The sequence below is a fragment of the Panthera tigris genome, chromosome E1, assembly GCF_018350195.1.
Source record: "Panthera tigris isolate Pti1 chromosome E1, P.tigris_Pti1_mat1.1, whole genome shotgun sequence".
NCBI classification, from domain to species: Eukaryota; Metazoa; Chordata; class Mammalia; order Carnivora; family Felidae; genus Panthera; species Panthera tigris.
In genome coordinates this window covers 45346750-45369929 of record NC_056673.1, presented here as the reverse complement: position 1 = coordinate 45369929, position 23180 = coordinate 45346750, and the positions used below count along the sequence as shown (strand labels likewise).

The 23180-nt window shown below is 35.1% G+C and overlaps 1 protein-coding gene and 1 non-coding gene across 11 annotated transcripts in view; both read right to left on the bottom strand.

The window, feature by feature from the left end:
- The window catches only part of TANC2 (tetratricopeptide repeat, ankyrin repeat and coiled-coil containing 2), a 361352-nt gene that overhangs the window by 245692 nt on the left and 92480 nt on the right, over positions 1–23180 (bottom strand). For all 10 annotated transcript variants that reach the window (XM_042967385.1, XM_042967388.1, XM_042967389.1 and 7 more), the window contains one exon: positions 3484–3555. In XM_042967385.1, coding sequence (XP_042823319.1) covers positions 3484–3555 — 72 coding nt within the window. The remainder of the gene's footprint in view (positions 1–3483; positions 3556–23180) is intronic.
- LOC122233803 lies at positions 12389–12495 on the bottom strand. The gene has a single exon (XR_006211535.1). It is a non-coding gene; the product is annotated as a U6 spliceosomal RNA (small nuclear RNA).

Here is a 23180-nt window from a genome sequence, read left to right as displayed (position 1 = left end):
CTAATTCTAAGAGGCCAGCCTTACTCAGATACCAAAATCAGACAAAGGCACTGTAAGACAAGAAAACTAAAGGTCAGTATCCCACTTGTTTTAGTAAATCAAATCTATCAACTGTACAAAAAGAGGCCACATAGACCACATTTGCTCACTGGGCTTTACAACTCTCCTTCCTGACTATAATGGCCCAAATCAAATAATGGAAATATTTATACCACACTGGAATAAACTGATAAGACCAGCATGAACAGCAGCTACCCCACACCCTGCCCCAAGGACTGAGGACTTAATTCTGAAGAAAATCTCGATTCCTACACATTATCTGTTTCCCCTTGAATTTAGAACTTTTTTCACTTATTTCATATATTTATCATCTTTTCAACCCTAAGCCTTTCGCCAATTGTTTAAAATTTTTCTGAAGATAATTAAATGCATCAGGTTTCTATCAATCTCATTTTCATGAAACAACTCTTCTGGAGGCTTCTAACCTACTCTAATCTAGGCTGGTTGCCCTCTTTTCCTATCTTCTCACTGTCATCCTGAAGATTTCTTTACCTTTCTCCTTTGAATTTCCTATTTCCTATAACCTATATCTTCCTTTTATTTGTCTGACTTTCTCATTTTGAGGAATCATATCCTACAGATTCCTAAGAAAGAGTACAAGGCAGTCACAACAAAAAGAAAAACTGTCTTAAAAGACTGTATGATTTTCTTCTATTTCTCTAAGAATGTCAATAATGGTTCCTTTATTTTCCTCTGCAAAATCTTTGTTCTCTCAAAGTTGCTTTATTCTGTTTATTTTAATCTATTTCATACCTTAGAGGGTTTCCTCAAATATCTAGTAACCCTTGGTTAGTTGCTAATATTCAAGAGAAGAGGACTAAGAGGCTAATTGAGAGCTGTGATACATAGAATGATCTAGCTGGGCTGTTTATTTAAGGAATCTCTGATGACTACATTCTGTGTCTTTCTTTTTAGTCAGATTCTTCAGAAAAGACTACACCAACCTCCTGCCTGAAATATGAAGGCCTAACTGCCAGCACTCTCGTAGCCAGTAGGATAAAGACAACTGGAGTCCCACTGTCCTATTTTCAGTACAGGACTACCCTCAACTATGTTTGTTAGGTGTCTCCCAGTCTAGAATTGCTATTTTATTCCAAAAAAATAAACTTCTGTGCTTTGCCAAGGTTAGGAGTGGGGAGCTGGGCACTTGCCCGGCAGACTGGTTAGCTAATTTTGTCGAAGAGGTCTCAGGAATCAAGTATTTCTTCAACAGACTTTCCACTAATCTTCCTTTCGCCTCCATTTCCACATGCTACCATTCTTGAGTTTTTTTTCTGGAGGGTAAATCAGTTTGTTTTCTTGCCTTTCTCTGTTATTGCATTTAGGGTTCAGTTTTTAATTATTCATATACTCTCCAGTTTCTGAAAGTGTGTCCATGTTGGCTTTTCTCCAATCACACTTTACTGATCTTTTAGCAGGTCTCTGAAAGGAGCAAAAGTAGAAGTGTGTATTCATCCCATCTCTTCATCCCTGATAATACAGATAATACAGACTCCCATTCAGCTCATTATAAATGGCTTTGTATTTTTTATTTCCGTCTTTTGAATAAAGAGATAACACAAACAAAATCTTCAAGAAGGTAAGAAACACAATTTAACTATTAGTTAGCTCTGATGATGATGCCATTCCTGGTCATTTTTAACTGAGATCAGGTAGTTGTGCTCAAGAACATGGAGATCATTGATTTTGTTGTTATGAAGTTCATACTAAGTTCAGCTGTTTTTATTAGAATTCAACTACACTCACTGATTTGAAAAAAAACTTTGACAAGCTCAGGAGATAGAAGTAAATGAATAAACTCTCACATCTATATCTGTGACATTTAATACAAATTATGATATTAAAAATTATAATATTTAATAAAAATTAATATACTTTTAAAAATTAATTTCTCCTAATTTTATTTTTAGGGTCTTTTGTACATGAGCTCATTTTCTTTCCTTCCCCTTCCCTGCAGGTTTACTGAGATACAATTGACATATGACATTATGAAAGTTTAAGGTGTACAATGTGTTGATTTGATATATTTATGTACTATAATTCATTTTTTCAAGTTATTTTTTCATATAAAAATGTTTAAGGGGAAAAAAAGAAAAAAATTAGACAAATTCTTGACATACTTATACCATGTGTATTAATTAAAAATGAATAAATACTAGTACAAGTTAAAATTTGCAAATCAACCTACATATATTATTCCTCTTTTTATTCTGCAACAAACAATTTTATAAAAATAGCACAACTCTAAAACTTGGGAAGAGCAAACTTGGAGAAAAAAGGGAATAAGATTATGAAATAAATCAGGAACTTTTATAAGATTAAAACACCATAAATTTGTAACTCTAAGCTTTATTTTATGTATAAGTAAAGATTCTCTAAAAATCACACACACTAATTGACTGCCTGAGATTTTATAATACATTCATCAGTTTGGGTTCTCAATTCTCATAGAGATCATTTCATTCATTCAGCAGTATTTATTTAGTAACTACTATACATCAGGTACTTATTCTTGGCACAGAAAATACAGCAATGAACAAAACAAACAAAAATCTCTGCAATCATGGAGCATTCATTCTAGTTTTGGACAGAGAAAATAAAATAAATAAAAAGTGGATAACTGCTATTTTAAATAAGTTAGTACATATTTAAATAAGTTAATTAAGGAAGACCTATCAAAGATTTCATTGATACCAGATATTTTTTACCTAGTTTGGAAGTTGTCACTTCAAAAAACCAGTCTAAAGCACATAGTAAATTTTAAATAGAAAAGGAAACTAATTAAGAAAATCCTAATTCAAGATGGAAATTAGAAACAAAAATTATTCTTCTGAGAGAGCTAAAACAATATTGCATTGATGAAATTTTATTTTTTAAAATTTTTTGGTTTAATTATTTTTGAGAGAGAGAGAGAGCTCGAGCAGAGGAGAGGCAGAGAGAGAGGGAGACACAGAATCGAAAGCAGCCTCCAGGTTCTGAACTGTCAGCACAGAGCCCAACAGGGGCTCAAACCCACAAACCCGAAATCATGACCTGAGCCCAAGTCACATGCTTACCCAACTAAGCCACCCAGGTGCCCTGCATTGATGAAATTTAAAAAAGCCAGTGTGTTGTTATAAATGTAAAAAATTTACTTTCGGTTGTATTCCAACAGTGATATCCAGACATGTGTCAAATGCTCCAAAATTACTTAAGACCTTATTAAGGTATTACCATTTAAAAAAAGACATGACACCAGTTTTCATTTTATCTTGAATAAATGATATCACAGAACTTTTAGACTGTAACATTTAAAGCTGTAAAGGAGAAACTAGAATATCCAAACTAGACCCAAGGAAACCCCGATCCTCAGACTAAATACTAGGAAGGAATAACTGATATCTTGTCTTTTTCATTTTAATAATAAATTTAATGAAAATTTACCTTGCCCAGAGCGGCTTTGGCGAGAGTCTACACTTGACTGTCTTCGATCCGGTGGTTCCTCGCTCCCTCCATCTATATAAAAGTAGAAAGAGAGCAAATAGATAATGAAATTATCTGTGGTGCCATCTGTATCTCAAAACAATAATATCTATCATTTGTTTTTAGCTCTTATAATCTTAATCATTAAAATATTTGAGGACTTTTTCCTATATAAATGAAAAGTCTTTACCCATATTTTTTTGAGGACAGTTTACATTTATTTCCCTCTGGAAGTCTAAAGAAATTCAAGGTGTTTTTTTCCCTACCCCTATACTATACACTCTACCTCACACGTAATGAGTAATTTTATCAACTCTAAAGTTCACTCACAGATTCTAGTATAGAAGCTTTGACTTAAAGATTTAAAGCAATGTCTAAATTAATTACAGCTGTTTATTTGTATAAAGTATGTCAAATAATCTCCTGGACTCTATGTTTTACTAATAAAAATTATATTTATAGGTCTTATGAGAGATAATAAGAAAATTAGGTAATACAGAAACAGCAATATAAATCAGAATCAGAAAAACTCAGAAATGAGGAGACAAAAACTAAGAACTAGAAATAAAACAAAAATCATTTCAGTACTGAAGACTAAACCGTAAGAAAACAAGCACAAATAAACATAACAAAAGACCTTAAAAGAAACAGAGAGTAAAAAGGAAGAAAATCTTTAACAAATTAAAAAAAAGAGACATTAAAAAGGATTTGAGAAGGTGCCAAATATCAGAGATAAGCAAAGAAGATTCAGCATAAGACAAAAAATAAGAAAAATTAAAAAAAGAAGCCCTAAAGGAGAAAAACAAAGTGAGAGAACAAAACAAATATTTAAAACTGTAATACAAAAATGCTTTCCCAGAAAAAAATGTGTATACGTTATATGTGATATATAGTTATATGTGTGTATAAATACATGTATACATTCTCACACACATATATATGTATATACAGTACATCTGAAACTACATATTGCAAGAGCGCCCTGTGTAGTTGAGATAATCAACTTAGATCAATGCACCAAGTAGTTTTTTACTAAAATTACTGGACTTTAAAGAAAAAAGGGGAAAAAAAATCTCTTGGGCATTTAGGCAAAAGCGTCACGTGATTTATAAGAGAAAATAATAAATTTCAAATACACAAAGAAAACTTGAACCAAAGATTTTACATCCAGTAAAACTAACCTTTTAGTATAAAGACAAACTGTTATCAACATGCAAAACCTCAGGGAATACTGTCCCAATGAACTTGTCCTGGCTCTTCTAGAGAACTAGCTATAGGCAATCAAAGCAACAGGAGAAACACCGAAATAAATCAGAGTTTTTAAATGGGGAGATTACAGAATGTAATGGCTCTAAGATCTGACAATGTAGATGCAGTGCTACCATAAAAAAATGGAGGGGACAGAGGTTGGAGAAAGCATTTTAAAAAACAACAAAAAGTTAACTGATTTCAGTAATCAAAACCGGTGGCAATAATGTTCTGAGATCTTTACAAAGAGGGATAAAGCAAATGATTAATTATGGGATACTCTAATGTTATTGTCTCCTTGAGAACCAGAATTCTCAGTGTGGAAGAAAGAAAATATGGATATAAAAATACACAGAAGTAAAAACTCTGTAGTACTGAATCTACATTGCAAATGTAAATACAATATTATAAGTCACGGGTATACCCTAGTTCTGTCCACTAAAAGCACTTACAAAGAGTGCTTGAGTGGCAATGACCACTCCTAGCACCCCGACTGCGATCTTGAAATGCCATTCTCCATTAAGACAAACCAGGACTTCTTAAAGAACTAGCTGGCTTAGGGGCACCCAGCTGGCTCAGTGGGTAGAACATACAACTCCTGATCTTGGGGCCGTGAGCTAAAGCCCCGTGTTGGGCGTAGAGCTTGCTTTTAAAAAATTTTAGTTAGGGGCGCGTGGGTGGCTCTGTCGGTTAAGCATGCGACTTTGGCTCAGGTCATGATCTCACAGTTTGCGGGCCTCTCGTTGGGCTCTGTGCTGAGAGCTCAGAGCCTGAAGCCTGCTTCGGATTTTGCGTCTCCGTCTCTCTCTCTCTGCCCCTCTACCTCTCATGCTCTGTCTGTCTCTCTCTCTCTCTCAAAAATAAACATTAAAGATTTTTTTTTAGTTAAATTAAAAAAAAAACCCTAGATAGTTTAGCAAAGGATATGTACTAATGAACCTGGACCATCCTGACGTGCAGTTGTAAGGAAGCTATCAAAGACAATGTACAACTAGGGTCATATCAAAAAGACTCAGTAAAGAAGCTCTCACTGGTCATGAGATCACAATGATGTCTACAAAAACAACATGACACTAACTGGTCACCTTCTAAGCATGATAGAAACCCAGTTCATTATCTTGAAATTTGGGGGGAAAGGAAAGAATTAAATAATTCCTACATTTCCTATATAAACTGTACTGGTAGCCCAAGAGTACATAACAGAGATCTTCTATAAAATCATTCCAGACAATAAATGGGAAACAAGAAAAAATCAGAATATCACCATTTCATAACTTGCAAATGAGTGAACAACTCCAGAGGCACTGAGTATCAATTACTAATAACACTAAAAAGGGAATAAACACCAGACACTGTATGTCTCCTGGTGACAGGAGCGCAGTTATAGTTTTCAATCAAACCTGAGTCTGGTCAAACTACTGAATCTGTGGGTTTTCAGGAAAAACAAAGGACAGATGAAAATGTTGAATTGTTCCTAAGCACATGATCAACAAAATACAGACTATGGGAAATTTTACAGGTCAAACAACCTAAGTCTTTTAACAGATTAAAAAAAAAAAAAAAGATAAAGTATTATGCAGTCCTAAATTATTGTGGAATAAAGATTCATTTTATCAAAAATAGAAAACTATACTAGAAATATATGACATCTTAAATCAGGATATGCAAATACAGTACTAGTCAATTTTCCTTCCTAGTAATTAATTTTTTTATGCAAGTGTCTTTCTTTCTTTTCCTTTACTTGGAAAGCAATGACAATGAGCAACATTCATATTCAGGCAGGTCTTAAATTTTCATTTTTCTGATTTTTCTATGTGGATAAAAAATATATACACACAAATTTCTGTTTTAACATCAAAACATGCTCTTAAAGTATGTGAGAAGTCCTTTGAATAAAACAGACGTTTCTGTCAGCAGCACTGTCTTCCTAAACAATGAGAGGAAAAAAATAAATAAAAAACTAGGCTTCAAAAATTTGCATGATCTCCAGAATGTTACGGTATTGATAAAATAATACACAGGAAAAAAATAGGCAAGAAATGGCTTAAGACATAATTTTGAGTCAGCAAGCCAATTAATATGAAGACAAAAAAAATCACCAATTTTGATACCACCATAATCTATAATGTTTTAACTGCCTAAATTTTCAAAATAAAATCAGAAATACATTGCAATAAATTTGAGCAGTTCACTCCTCTAAGACTGAAACCTTATAACCAACCATGCCTTACCTCAGTGGAGACTAATCATAAGAGCTGAGATTAACCCTCAGGTAAAAGTAGACAATAAAGATTTTTCAAAAAGAATAAACTCACCACTTCCCCAAAATGATGTAGGGAAAAATTTCAACCCCTTTGAAAGTGTTTGCGGTATGCTTATGGAACCAACGAAACCATTATCCAAAATAGCAAGATTGCAGTGACATACAGTACTATAAATGTTTTTGCTTTGCTTAACACACAATTCTTTCAGTACAGGTAAGACCTCCCACACAGGACACATCAACATTTATGGACAAAACAGAAGACCTTCAGTCATTAAGCAAGTCAAGCTATTTGCATGACACTTATTACCTCACCCCAGAGTGTAGACAGTAGGACAGGGGTGCGTCTATGAAGTTAGAATTTACTCATCAAACTTGAATTAAAGACTTACTTCAGATATACTGTGAACTTTACAGAAGAAAACCCCTGATGTAACATGTACAGAAATAAAAAGGCCTGACTGTCCAACTCAAGTACTAGCTGTTAAAAGCAGAACTTAGGTTTCCTGGATTTAAGATAATCAGCAAAGAACATTTGCTTTTTTACCTGCATACTGAGTTAAACCCAGCAAGTAATATAAAACAATGTATATTTAATATGGAGAAACCTTAATAGATTTCCTATTCCCATTATTTCCTATGCAAAATGTCATAGGAGAATTTACTTCATAGGGTAGATAGCTTTCAACTCAGGTGTATTATAGCACTAAAACAGTCCTGGTAAAGAAATACCAACCATATACAGATATTCAGTATGTAGTGATTTCTATGAAGGGATTTAAGTTAAAGAAAGTCTATTAAGAAAGTGCCTAAACCATTCCAAGAAAAATATTTTCTTTTCTGTAAGTAGGGGATACTTTAAATGATTCTTCTTCTCAACCCAGGATCAAAATATTACAGCTGAAAAATTAACAACTTAAGTGACCTTGAATTTGGTAACCTAAGCTCATCTTTAGTCTTCTCAGCTAAATACTGTGCTAGTATAAATAACAGATGAGATTATAAATTAAAATTTTGAAGTTTGGTTGCCTTTAATTCTCCTTTGGAAACTTTAAATATACTGCCCTAATAGAAAGCATGGGAGGGGTATTAAAACTGCATAAAATACAATACTTTTACTATTCAACTATAAACTCTGGTTCCTTTTACTGGCCAGGCATGAATCTGTAAGAAGTATGTACACTTAATGCCAACAAAGGCAGACAAGAACTGGAAGGTATGAGTGGATTTTTTTTTTTTAATACAAAAGGAAGGACCAAGAACATAAGCCAGATTTATTATCCAAAGGTAAGTAGGTAGGTAGGTAGAATGTATGTATGTATGTATGTATGTATGTATGTATGTATGTATGTATTTTGAGAGAGACAGAGAGAGAGAGAATGAATCCCAAGCAGACTCCACACTGTCAGCATGGAGCCTGATGCGGGGCTCAAACTCACATGACCTGAGCCAAGATCAAGAGTTGGCCGCTTAACCAACTGAATCACCCATTTACCCCTTAAATATAAGACTGAGACTCAGGGAAGGAAAGTTACTGTCCCCAAATCACACCACAATCCTAAAATTTAAATTGTCTGGTTTCAAAAATCTCTACTGTTATCTTTTATAACAAAGAAATTGTTTTAATGTATTTTTATTTATTTTGAGAAAGAGAGAGACGGAGCATGAGGAGCAGAGGGACAAAGAGAGAGGGAGACACAGAATCTGAAGCAGGCTCCAGGCTCTGAGCTGTCGGCACAGAGCCCGAAACAGCTCTAAGTCATAAACCACGAGATCACGACCTAAGTCCAAGTTGGTTGTTTAACGAACTGAGCCACCCAGGTGCCCCTATAACAAAGAAATCATTAAAGTGGTGGTAGGGGGGACTTCAGGGAAAAGAGAGCAGAAGCAGGCAGAAATCAATTCAGAGGCTACTGCAAAAATCCAGAAGAAGAATGAACACTTCGACTAAGGGAGCAGTGGAAGTGGTGAGAAGGAGTCAGATGCTGGATTTATCTTGAAGGTACAGCAGAGAGAATCTACTGTCAGAAGAGAAAAATAAAGAAATAATCAGGGTAATTCTAGTATCTTGGACCCAACCAATGGATCTGCAATTTACTGAGACAGGAAAGACTGTGAGAGAATAAGTCTGGGTATGAGGGAAGTATTTGGAAATCAGTTCTGGACATACTAAGCTTGAGATGCCTGTTACACAAATAAGCAGACGTGAACATGAACATACATATGCCATCAGTACATAAACCACTTTTAAACTGTATGACATCCCCACATAAGGGAGTATAAGTGTGTGTGTGTGTGTGCGTGTGTGTGTGTGTGTGTGAGAGAGAGAGAGAGAGAGAGAGAGAGAGAGAGAGAGAGAGAGTCAAAAGACTAAAGCTTGGGGCTGAATCCAACATGCAGAAGCTGGTGGTATGAGGAAAAACACCAGACAATAAGGAGTAGTAACCAGAGAACAGAAACAAAACTAGAAGAGTACAGAAGAAAAGAGTTTCATGGAAGGGAAAAGATCAAATGTTGATAGGTCAAGTAATATGAAACTGAGAACAGATCACTAAATTTAATCAATGTAGATAATTTAACATGGTTCCTGTGGAGTGGTAGGGATGAAACCTGATGGGATTAAGCTCAAGAGAGATTAGAAAGAGTTTCTGGAGAAGGTCTTCTCTCTCACTAGACATAGAAGACAACCCATGGAGACCCTGGATATTCTGGCTGCCATTCTTAAAAATAAAGGGAATAAATCATAGGATAAAGTTATTACTATGAAAATTAAGACAGAGATGGAAGACACCAACGTCCTTACTAACACTGGATAACTGAAGAAAATTACCCTACTTCTGGTCCAATAAATCCTCACCATCATATAAACCAGAGGTGAATAAACTAGCACATAAGCCAAATCTAGCCTGCTACCTATTTTTGTACAGCCAGTGAGCGAAGTAAGAACAGATTTCACACTTGTAAATGACTGAAAGTTAAAACAGTAATACTTTGTGACATAAAATGTATATCAAATCCAAATTTGAGTGTCCATAAATGAAGTTTTATTAGCATGTGGTCATGATCACTCATTTATATATAGTCAATGGCTGCTTTTACACTACAATGACAGAGTTCAGTATTTGCAACTATCTGGCCTACAACACCTAACATATTTACTATCCAGACTTTCACAGAAGAAGTTAGCGAACCCCGGGTTCAAGCAATTCTGGGACAAATACTCTATTCCCTGCAACTGTAACATCCTAAATAATACATTCCCCTATATGCTGGCACACCAAACTACTTGATGATATTCAAAGAGGAAATGCATTATAATGCCTCCATCAATTTATTCACGCTATTTCTTCTACTTAAAATGCAGCTGCCTTTACTTGACAATATAAGAAATTATATCCAACACATTTTAACAGGGATTGGTGTCTAGCAGAACTAAGCTGGACTCAATCTTTGAACTACTTAGGAATATTCATTAATTTCCCTGAACCTCAATTTCTTTATCTATGAAGCTATAATACCTATGGAGTTGTAGTGAAAAACAAATGTAGTAATGTATATAAAACACAGCATGCCACCTGGCACTAAATAAACACTTAGGAATAAATGGAAACTGGAATCTTTTTTCTTTTTTTTTTTTTGATAACTGGAATCTTCATTTATCATCATCCCATCAGTAACAACATCCTTTCGCCAAAAGATAGCTTAAATATCATTCCCTGATCCTCTCTATAAGATTTTTGGGATGCCTCCCATTAAGAATTAATTGTTCCCTCTTCTGTGCTTCTATAGCACATTACCCATATCTGTTTTACGGCACTGCCACACCGCATAATGATTAATTATTTATATGACTATCTTTGGACTATAAAAAGTTTAAAGTGTGCCTTTGAAAGCCTTTTTCATCTTGGTATTTTCACTGCCAACTTGGAATCTGGTATGGCATGGGTATTCTCAAAACAAACAAACAAACAAAAAACATTGTTGAATTAATTTTGTCAAGGGCCAGCTCTAAAATTAATGCATTCATAAAACCAAATCAAGTTCAAGAAAAAAATAAGTGGTATTAATGTGGTTTGAGACACAATTTAAGAAGTTCAGTGTTTTTCTTTTCTTATCCAAACTGTAACTATAAAAAGAAGACTGGCATTATCCTAAACATTAAGCCCTTATCCTCCATAACAGTCTCAGAGATCTTAATTATCAATAAGAACTTTCATAGGGAAGCCCAGAGCCACCTAAAATTGATTTCGTTCGTTAGAAACCATCTATAGTGGCTCTTCCTCTAAAGAAAAAAGGAAGCACACTATACCAACTAAGAAGTATTTATTAACATAATGCTATCAGTACTTTTCACAGGTTTTCACAGATCTAGCTTATATATTCTAAATCTAAATAAGAAAAATAACTTCCCTATGATGAGTTATTAACTTATATTTGCCTAAGTTATCCAAAATTGCCTAAGGTATCCCAGAAGGTCTGATCCGTAGGCTCAAGAAAAGTTCTAAACACAGAATGTTTTGATTCTCATGATGGAACTATGCATCAATGATGAGGACTAATAAGAGGAAAACAAAGTAGACTCGCTAATTGTAAATGGAGCAATCACCAGCAATAATGTATCTTAAAAGTTGATGACTGTGCTTTCAAAGTGCACAATGAATATACAAAATGTCAAGCCTAACACAGAATTAAATTAATGGAGCAACCTTTAAAAATAAAGGTATCGGGGCGCCTGGGTGGCTCAGTTGGTTGAGTGGCCAACTTCGGCTCAGGTCATGATCTCACGGTCTGTGAGTTTGAGCCCCGCGTCAGGCTCTGTGCTGGCAGCTCGGAGCCTGGAGCCTGGAGCCTGGAGCCTGGAGCCTGCTTTGGATTCTGTGTCTCCCTCTCTCTCTGCTCTTCCCCTGCTTGTGCTGTACCTCTCTCTCTCAAAAATAAATAAATGTTAAAAAAAAAATTAAACAAAAAATGTATCTACAGTGATACATTTTTTCTTTTTTATTAATAAAATTTTTATTTTATTTATTTAGTTTTTAAATATAATTTATTGTCAAATTGTCTAACATACAGTGTGCAAAGTGTGCTCTTAGTTTTTGGGGTGGATCCCCATGGTTCATCGCTTACATAAACACCCAGTGCTCATCCCAACAAGGGCCCTCCTCAATGCCCATCACCCATTTCCCCCTCTCCTCCACCCCCCCCATCAGTTTATTCTCTGTATTTAAGAGTCTCTTATGGCTTGCTTCCCTCCCTCTCTGTTTGTAACTATTCTTTTCCCCTTCCCTTCCCCCATGGTCTTCTCTAAGTTCCTCAAGATCCACATAGGAGTGAAAACATATGATATCTGTCCTCCTCAAAAATATGGAATGCTTTATGAATTTGTGTGTCATCTTTGTGCAGGGGCCATGATAATCTTCTCTGTATCGTTCCAATTTTAGTATATGTGTTGCCAAAGGGAGCACTAACTTTTATTTTAGAATGGTTTTAGATTTATAGAAAAGTTGCTGAGGTAGTATAGGGAAATCTCATAAACCCTACACCTGGTTTCCCACTTAGATTAGTTATTTGCCAAAACTAATGAATCATATTGATACATTATTAACTAAAGTCCACACTTTGAGATTTCCTCAGTTTTTATTTAATATATATTTTCCATTCCGTGATACATTACATTTAGTCATCACATATTAGGTTCCTTAGATTAGTTTCTCAGACTTTTTTGTTGGTAACCTTGACAGTTTTGAGATGTACGGGTCAGTTTAGTAGAATGCCCTCAGTTGGGGTTTGTCTGATGTTTTTCTCATGATTAGACTTTGGTTATAGGTTTAGGGGAGGAAGACCACAAAGGCAAATTGCTATCCTCATCATATAATTCCAAGAATGCACACTATCCATACACTCAAATTAACTAAACAGGTAGACATGTTGACATGCCCTACATCACTGCAAAAGAAAATTCAAGCCCTAGCTTCTTCAGCTGTGCCAACATTGATGAAAACAGACACTACCTCTTTGGCTCTTATTATGTGTCAGGCACTGTGCTAAGTGTTTTACAAATTTATGTCACTCAATCCTCAATAAAACCTTATAATCTAATTATCATTTTTTCTTTTTGATAGATCAGGAAACAGGAGTTGAGATTTTCAGCAAATATGGCCACAGCTGGAGTTAGTTAAGTGCAGGATCCAGGATCTGAAGCCAGGCCTAATTCTAAAGCCTGTTCTCTTCTCCACCATTCTCTTTCTATACACAAATATATCATGACATGTTACAGTTGGTACGAGACCAAAAAAAGATGAAAAAATTCCAAGGTGATTTTGAAACAATCTCTGATTTCAAACCTCTTCGCCTCAAATTAGATACTCAGTATGGCTCACTCAAATTCTTGAGTTCACCAGCTTTTTCTGCATGGAATTTTTAGGAAGCATAGACATCTCTTACAGATAAGCATAGAATGACAGAGCTAGAAGGAATTTTCAGTTTATTTTTGTCAATTTACACTTTTTAAACACTTTGTGGGGTTGAGGCTTTGAATAAAAGAGTCCAACACAGCAACTTAACAACAGCTAAAATTATAACTGAATGTCAGGGCACCTGGGTGGCTCAGTCAGTTGAGCATCTGATTCGGCTCAGGTCATGATCTCATGGCTCGTGAGTTTGAGCCCCGTGTCGGGCTCAGTGCTGACAGCTCAGAGTCTGGAGCCTGCCTCGGATTCTGTGTCTCCCTTGCTCTCCGCCCCCTCCCCCACTCACACTGTCTCTTGCTCTCTCTCTCTCAAGAAAAAAAAAAACATTAAAAATTTTAAAAAAATTATAACTGAATGTCAGTAGGTGTATATACAAACACACTCTTACATTATGTATTTTTGGTGTTCTTATCTGTTGGAACTGGATGCTGAGGATACATATAAGTCTCAATCTTGGCCACATATCAGACTGGTCTAGAAATCCAGGGATTTAAAAAAAATCCTTATGCTCAAGTTACCACCCAGATTAATGAAATGAGAATACTTAGAGTCAGACCCAAGCATGACAGGGCCTTTAAAATTCCCTGGATGACTGAACGTGCAGCCAAAGTCAAGAAGCATTAGTAGACACTGAGCGGAACTATGAGACAGTGATGAACCGGATCCATCTGCAAGTTTCCAGTGCTAACAGACAGATCCTACAGGTAAGAAACACTAACTGTACAGAAGGATATGATCTCTAAATTGAGGATGAAGTTTACATTCATGGGTTAACTCCCTGTTTATTACTGATTTTGGTGGCTTGGGGGATTGTGGACTAAACTGGGATAATATTGTGTAATGTCAAGGTGGTTTTAACCTATCAATAACTAGACTCAATTTACTCCCTCGGGCTGGGCTTGAGAAGTTCTACCACCAAGATGATGATGTCACCTAGATGAAAAGCTTCCTAATAAGATTCTAAAAACTGGAATAGCCTCTGCTTCTTCACATTAACCTGGTCTCAGGCAAGCCACAGCTCCTAAAGTATGAGAAGGGATGTTCAGGAACAGTACCAGACTTTATTTATAAAAACAGACAAGAATAAAAGAACATGGTGCACTTAGGAAAATCCAGAGTTTGACAGAACTAGAGTGCAGAAAGTATACGGAAGAGGCAGGCTATGAAAGCAGAAAAGTTGGCAGAGGCATAATCACAAAAGGCATAGTCATTATTTATGAGTAGACTTCACCCTCTAAGTGAAGTAGGGAAGAAAATGAAGGACACTGAGCAGGGGAGGAGCATGATCTGACCAGTGTTTTCAAAAGACAAATTTGGCAAGCATATATTAAGTTGGCATTATGGGGTCACAGGCTAAAGGCAAAGAGATCACTGCACTAAGCCCAAAGGAAAGGAAAGCCTGAATAAATGCACTAACACTGAGAATACAGAAGAAAGGGTAGGTTCATGGAATATTTGGGACTGAGAATCACAAAGACCTTGCATCCCTGTGAAAGAGATGTTTCTAATCACTATCATCAGTTTTCCTGCCCCTTTCTTCCTCAAATACACTCCTATCAGCCTTTTGCCCACACCGCTCCAGAAAAGTCACATTTACCAAGATCTCCTATAAAGCCCATCGCTAAATCCAATGGTCACTTCTCAGTTTTGTTACACAGACATACTTTTTACACAAATGCATAGACAAGTAAAAAGTATGTCTCCCTTCCCTGGTTCTTGTCTCTCGTTAGTAGTTATCACTAATATATTCTGTACGTTACTTATGTACTTTAATTTTGGGCAGCTTCTCTACTAGAATGTAACTTCCATGAGGGCAAATAATGTTGTATCCACTGTTCTATCCCCCATGCCTAGAGCAACCGCTGACACGCCGTAGGTGCTCAAAAGATAGCTGCTGAATTAATTAATGAGTGAAAAGTGAGCCCTGGGGCACTATGCCATTTAGAGACTGGGGCGATGAGAAAGAACAAACCAGGGAGATAGGGAGCAACAGAGCTAGGAGAGGGTGGTATCCTGGAAGTTAAGTGAAGAGAAAACTTCAAGGAAAAGAGAATGATTAACTGCAACAAATGTTGTTATAATAAGGCAAAAAAAAAAAAAAGTGAAATGAGTGAAAGAAGGGAATTCTGGATGCCTTAGAACTCATGATTGGGAAGGACTGACTGTAATTCCATTAACCAAGATAGAGAACATAAGATGGGAGATTGCAAAGGATAAATAATAAGTCACTTTAACAAAGAATTTAATTTACAATCTAATTAATCTTAACCTCTATTTAGTGCCTTATCAATTCTAGATCTAGGACTAGAAGGAGGGAAAAATGAACAGCTAGAAATGAAATTATTTCATCCCTTGATTTTTTTTTTTTAAACCAAACAAGTATTTCTCCAACAGGAGCTCTATAACGATTCTTAATACTCAACACAAATGCTTATGTTTTACTTTTTTTTAATGTTTATTTATTATTATTATTTTTTTGAGAGACAGAGATACAGAGTGTGAGTGGGGGAGGGGCAGAGAGAGGGAGACACAATTCAAAGCAGGCTCCAGGCTCTGAGCTGTCTGCACTGCGCCACCCAGGCGCCCCTATGTTTTACTTTTAAATCCTTTATTCTACTAGGGAGCTCCTTATTCATCTATTTATGTAAAAATTGGAAAGGTTCGTCTACTAATTACTAATTGCCTTTTTGAAATCTCTACTTGAATGTATCGTATATACCTCAAATTCAAAACATCCAAACACGAAATTCTCACTTTTTCCCTCACCCTTTCAAACTTGATACTCTATCAGAGCTCATCTCAATGAATTCATCACCAAATGTTGCTGATTTTTCTTTCCTAAATGTCCCTTGACCCCAACCTGTCTCCAACTCCCATGTCCATTCTCTTCTAAATGTTTATCCATAAAATAGCTGAGTAATCATTTAGAAATGCAAATGTAATAGTTTTCCCATCTAATGTTTAAAATGTTAGAGTGATCCCCCTTAGAATAGATACAAATTCTTAACATGGTCTGTAAGACCTTCATTTTCCTGCTTCATTTCTAATTAGATATCCCTTTGTCCCCCAGTTTCTGATCTCTACCCTCAGGATGTCTATGAGAAACTACTATATACCTGGGAAGTCAGGATAAAGTGGTTTTCACCTCAAATTCCTGCCTTCATATATGAGGATAAGTTTCAACAGCACTACTAATAGAAAATTTTTATTTTATGTCATATGTTCATAACAAAATAAACTTTCATAGTTATTCCTCTTACTCCCTAAAGGGATAGGATGATAGTTACCAGACTAAAAATCAAATATTCCCCTCCCAAAATTCACCTCCAAGAAAAGGCACATCTTTCTGTTCTGATAAGTGTGTTTAAATCTATTGACACTCATTGAAAAACCAAAGTAATAAAAAGTCAATAAAAAATATTATCTAACTATCCCTCAATTTTTTTCACAAAAAAAGTTATACTTTGTTTATCCCATATGCCTATATTATTTCATTATAAGGGCAATGAAAATAAAAATTCAAGGTCAAAATGTTTTACAGAAAAAGGTGTTTTTTTAAAAAAAATTTTTTTAATGTTTATTCATTTTTGAGAGAGAGAGAGAGAGACAGACAGACAGAGCATGAGTGGGGGAGAGGCAGAGAGAAAGGAAGACAGAATCTGAAGCAGGCTCCAGGCTCTGAGGTGACAGCACAGAGCCGGACGCGGGGCTCGAACTCACGGATCACGAGATCATGACCTGAGCTGAAGTCGGACACTTAACCAACTGAGCCACCCAGGTGCCCCAGAAAAAGGTTTTTTAAAGAAAAAACCTTGTTATATGTAACATACAAATTCAAAACATTATTCCCCTCTCTAAACTTGTCATGTGTAAGGTCTTTACTAGAGTATTACTATATTGTATTTTTCTCTTAAGTAACCAGGAAATGTAAATACAACAATGATTAAGTGGTTGAATAAAAGGAATCATTAGGATCTAGTAGAATACAAAGATATTTAGGGGCACCTAGGTGGCTCAGTTGGTTAAGCATCCGACTCCCAGCTCAAGTCATGATCTCATGGTTTGTGGGTTTGAGCCCCACATCAGGCTCTGAGATGTAAAAGCCTGCTTCAGATTCTATGTCTCTCTCTCTCTCTCTCTCTCTCTCTCTGTCTCTGTCCCTCCCCTGCTTCTCTCTCTCTCAAAAATAAACATTAGGAAAAAAGAATATAGAAATATTTAATCAAAAAATAAGGAAGTAACTGGATAAAGAAACTGAATACTCACATGTAAATAAAGGAACTTCATATATGAGAAAACAGCATTATAAAGTACTGGAGAAAGGAAAGGCTATTCAACAACAAATAAGGTACAAAAATTAACTTTTTCACAGGAGAAAAAATAAATAGATTCCCTGTCAAGCCATATTCTCATTATCAAAAAATTAAGGGGAAAGGGGAAAAAAATCAAAATGTAATAAAAATCTGAAAATAAAAAACACAAAACTTCAACTATTTAAAAACAATTTTCTGAAACAACATAGGGGGACTAAAGAATGAAAAACATGAATAAATTAAAATTTTAAACTTACATTCCACAGAGGTTTAGAGTTTTAGTCTTAGTCTAACCAAAAGACCAAAGTTTTGGTCTAACCAAAAGCAAAGTTTTAAGACAGAAAAGACACTGAGAAAAGATATTTGCAATAACTATCAAGGACTAAGGATCAATCTACAATTCGAAATTTGAATTTCATATAATTTTCACATGTTGTGACATTTTATGGGTTTTTTTTTTTTTTTTTTTGCTGAATCATAAAGTAACTGTAAAAAATATCCTTAGCTCACAGGTTGCACAAGAACAGGTGGTAGACTGGATTTGACCCATGGGCTATAGTTTGCCATATCCAAAGAATATCCATAAATCAATAAGAAAAAGAGCGTACCAGATTGGGGAAAATGAAGAAGTCTGACCATGTGAATGTTGGGAAGGATATGGGAAAACGGGACTCTCAAACACTTTTGAGAAGACTATAAATTAGTAGTGACACAGCACAGAAATTATCTAGTAAAAGTGAAATGCAAATAATCTACATCCTGGCAATTCAACTTCTAGGTATAGCTCCTAGAGAAACTCTGATATGTGTGTAAGGATATTTACTGCAGCATTATTTGTAATAACACAGAACAAAACAAACACTGAAATGAACTCAGATTTCTGTTAGGAGGGAAAAAAAATAAAAGAAGTATGCTCATAAAATTGAATAATATACAACACATACAAGAAATCAACCAAATCCTATATACCAACAAGAGCAAAATAAAATAAGCCAGATGCAGAATTCTATAGAGAGAATGTTACCACTTAGTAAATTTTAGAATATGTATAATACTAAACTAAATACTGCTCATGGATACATTTGTATTAGGATTTTTCATCTCTGATAAAGGAGATTCAAAACCAACTTTTTTTTTTTTTTTTTACCAAATCCTAAATCTGTATGTATGAGTCTGTATTATTTATGTCTGTGTGCATCTGTGTTAGGATATGGTTATAGCAATGAGAACTAGTGAAAAGACATGCCATATTTTATTTTGAAAGTTATGGGGATTTACATTTATGAAAATTCATTATTGTAGCAAAATAAAGAATGGACTAAGGGTACTAAGACTGGAGACATAATAATTTAAGTGAGAAAAAAGGAAATGCTAAAATTAGGAAGTGAGAATGGAAGAGGACAAGAGAAGACAAAGTTGAGAAGCATCCAGAAGTTTTAATCAAGTGGACTTGATGGCAGGTTACATGTTGGCAGCCATTTTGGGAGTGCAGAAAGCTTCACATATTTCCCAACTGCTTCCTGAATACGCTCGCTATGGGCTTTTAAACAGCTTTCAAAAGTGACATCTACACTAGCTGATGATGATAATGGTCCATCAGCTATAGCTAAGTGATAGAAAAGGATTTTAGAAAACAAAATATCAGTTAAAGCAATTTTGAAAGAGATGCAGCAGAAAGGTTTTCTCTGCTCTGCAGTTTCTGCCAGATTATATGCACAACATGTCCTCCTGAGGGTTAAGGGTACTGGTGAATACTAATACCTCTGAGGAAGAGACGATAAAAGACTTCGGGACCATACAAGAACAAATTCCATACTTGCTGTATGACTTTGGCCAAGTCATTTAACTTCTTTTTCTCTGCCTCTGTTTCTTCATCTGCTAAGTGAGTAACATAAAGTACGGGTGATCCTTGACAACATGGAATCGAACTGTGTGGGCCCTTATACGTGATTTTATAAATGTATATTCTCTTCCTTATGCTTTTCTTAGCTTTTTCTTTTCTCTAGCTTACTTCATTATAAGAATATAGTACATAATACATATAACACAGAAACTATGTGTTAATCAATTGTGTTATCTGTAAGGCCTCCAGTCAACAGTAGACTATTAGTAGTTAAATTTTTGGAGAGTCAAAAGTTATTTGTGGATTTTCAACTGTGCAGGAATCAACATTCCCAACCCTCAATTGTTCAAGGGTCAACTGTAATATAATTTATCCCATAGGTTCTGAAAAGTAAATGAGTATAATTATGTATGTATTTATGTGTGGGTGTATGTCTTTCTATGCACATACAAAGTGTTTGCTATCATTATTCTTCACCAGTTAGGAGGCACCCACTAAGTGCTAGGGCATTGCACTAAGTGCTGGAGAAGTGGAGATGACAAATTTATATTGTCTGCCCTCTTTACCGTATGTAGCCATCATACCGTGAGAGACAAACTTGTGAGCTAATGTGCTATCTTCAACCTAAGTAACTAAAACGTCCTGAAGCGATTTCTCAGTCTGAGCCTACCAACAATTTTGACATCATTTAATCTTTTGACAATTGCTTAAAATCAACAGATAAGGCTTATAGTTTTATACAGAGAAAAATCCATATTAATATACAAACCTATAGATGAAGTTACTTTCTAAACTCTATTCTCATTATGTCTAAATTTTCCTGTTATTCTATTTCTTTTATCCTTCTGAAAGATTCTAATCTAAAAGATTCATTACTAAATAAAACTAATAAAATACTAATAAAACTTATCTCTGAATTTCCCCCCTACTCTAAGAATATATTCATTTTTTATTTCTTTTATCTGTAACCATACTGTTAATCCGAAAGATTCATAAATAATACACTCAGAAACTACCTGGATCTTAGAATTACAAAGACAATGATGGTTAAATGAATATTAACAAGAGGTTTTTTATTGCTTTGCTGAAAATGAATTACTCTTTATTTACAGTATAAAATCTTTTGTTTTTATGCTGTAATAAAGTATTTTTACATTTTCTTTAATAAAAAGATGTTTCTTTATTGCCCAAGGCATCTACTACAACAGTCATTCCCTCATCAACTTACTTTGTAACAGTCTCCTTCCACAAAAGATATCTTAATTGCATCCAGCTCTCTATTGCAAATTTACAGTACTAATCCTTGCCAGCCATTTTGTTTTCAGCTTGTAACACTAGCAGCCAGCTGCCTTCGGCCTGACTCTATTAGCATACCGGATAATTTAGAAAGTAAGCACAGAAATGGAACCTAAAAGATACAGTTGGTTTTTATCAGCATATATCCATATATTAGATATTACTGTTTAAATATGCTTTATGTTTCTCTACTTCCTTTCAATTTAATTAATTTTCTTAATTTAAATGCTCATTTCCTGCTCACAGTAATTTTCCCTCCCCTAAACCTATAAATGAGGTTGACCTATTACTGTTTATATATAAGAATTTCAAATTTTAATAAAACAAACTACACATGTATTTTAAATATTTTCTGTAAAAGACAAAAGGGTTGGACATTTGGTACTGTAATTTACAACTATATTCCAGCAGACCATCTAGCCAAGAATAATAAATACATAATAGATAACATATATTGTTCGCACATTTCAAGGGTGTTTCTAACAGCCAGCAGACAGCAAACAATTCTCCACCTGTTTTGACTTGCAATGGGCTGCTGTTTGAATGTCAATAACAACGTGTCCTCACCAAGCATCACTGAAGTCTTAGATGACAAATCATCTAATACAATTTTAATAGGATGGCGAAGGGTAGGGCCAAAGAGTTCTTATTAGTGGCCTGTTCTTCAGAACTCTTTACCATCACATCCTCCTGCCTTCCCCCAACAAGTCCCACTCATCTATATTTAATAAGTATTCTGAAATCATATTCTTCATTAACCCACACCATCACTTAAAGTAAAACTCTTTTTAGAGAGGCTCTTCTAGTTGATTAAATACTATTTAGAAAGTTTGTTAACTTAATAGAATATAACACCCTTGAAATAACAGTAAGAAAAAAAAGGCCAAAGTTGGGGGGGGGACCCCTGCAAGGAAATAAAATGCTCCAAAGATAGAAATTACTGAAGTGCTTTAACTTCATTTTCTCTTTCAAACCCCTCCCTGTCTCCACTGTATTTTTTATGCTTTTACTGTGATGCTAACTAGCCATCCAGTCTGCTATAGAAGCCTCTGGTTAGAATAGATTTCAAGGCTGCTGTGTCTTGTGAGGAACCAATCAGATTTCTTTGTTTCATCTGCAACATTCCATCAGGGTTATATAACATTTTAGATACATGAAACATTCTAATAATATAGGATATTTCAGTCTATAGTTAGCTATCTACTGTCACTAAATCTGACATATAAAAATCCCATATTATTCTTCTGTGTTATTCAATAAAATCAAAGGAATATAGTATAGATGAGAGGGTTATTTTTCTTTTGGGGAAGAAAACAGTGAATTTGCTTTGTCTAAAAGAAAGAGTTTGTGAAAATACAGCATCTGAGCACTCTGCAGACTACTCAGATGCGTGCTGATCCTCCTTATTTCTGTTTATAGTAAAGTGGCTGAGGTAATCCAACACAGTGGCAAACAGCCATACAGTTGTTAATTCTTATCACATACAACATGTCACTAGTATAGAATAAAATATTATAAATAGATTTCACATACAACATGTCACTAGTATAGAATACAATATTATAAATAGATTTAAACTCAGGCTTAATCTTTTGCAATTTTTTTAAAGCACAGAAAAATTAAGTGAAATATTTAAGGCACCTGGACAAATACTTTCTCAAAGAAGAGAATTTGAACTCTAATGTCAAACCCCAATTTAACACCTACAACACTAACCAAAAAATAGTATACCAGCAGCACTGTTCCTATATGATCAGAGCACTTGCGTACACTTTTACTGGCACCATACAAATATTTCCTCTCTCAATCTCTCTCTCTGCCTCAGATAATGCTGCATAACTTAAATACTGTTCTTCTGTGCTATTAATAAAACAACTCAGATATTCAAGAGCACATTAAGCTGAAACCTGTGAATCTAGTATTTTGTTTCTTTTTACAACTCAAAGGCATCCCACATATGATGGTTACAAATCAGCACAGGATTAAAATAGTGCCCGAATGCATAAAAAAGCTCAATCTGTTGGGTGTGGCTTAAGTAAATATATCTTGTCTCAACTGGACAGCTCCCCAGTAACATGCAGCCACTGAAACCCAAAATATATGAGTACATAAGTAAAGTGCTTCCGGGAAGGGGTGGGAAACTAAACCTCCATGTTTTTTTCTATGCTTGATGTTCAATTGTTTCTATACTGTACTTCTAAAATGACAGTGCCTTGAGTCAATGCTGA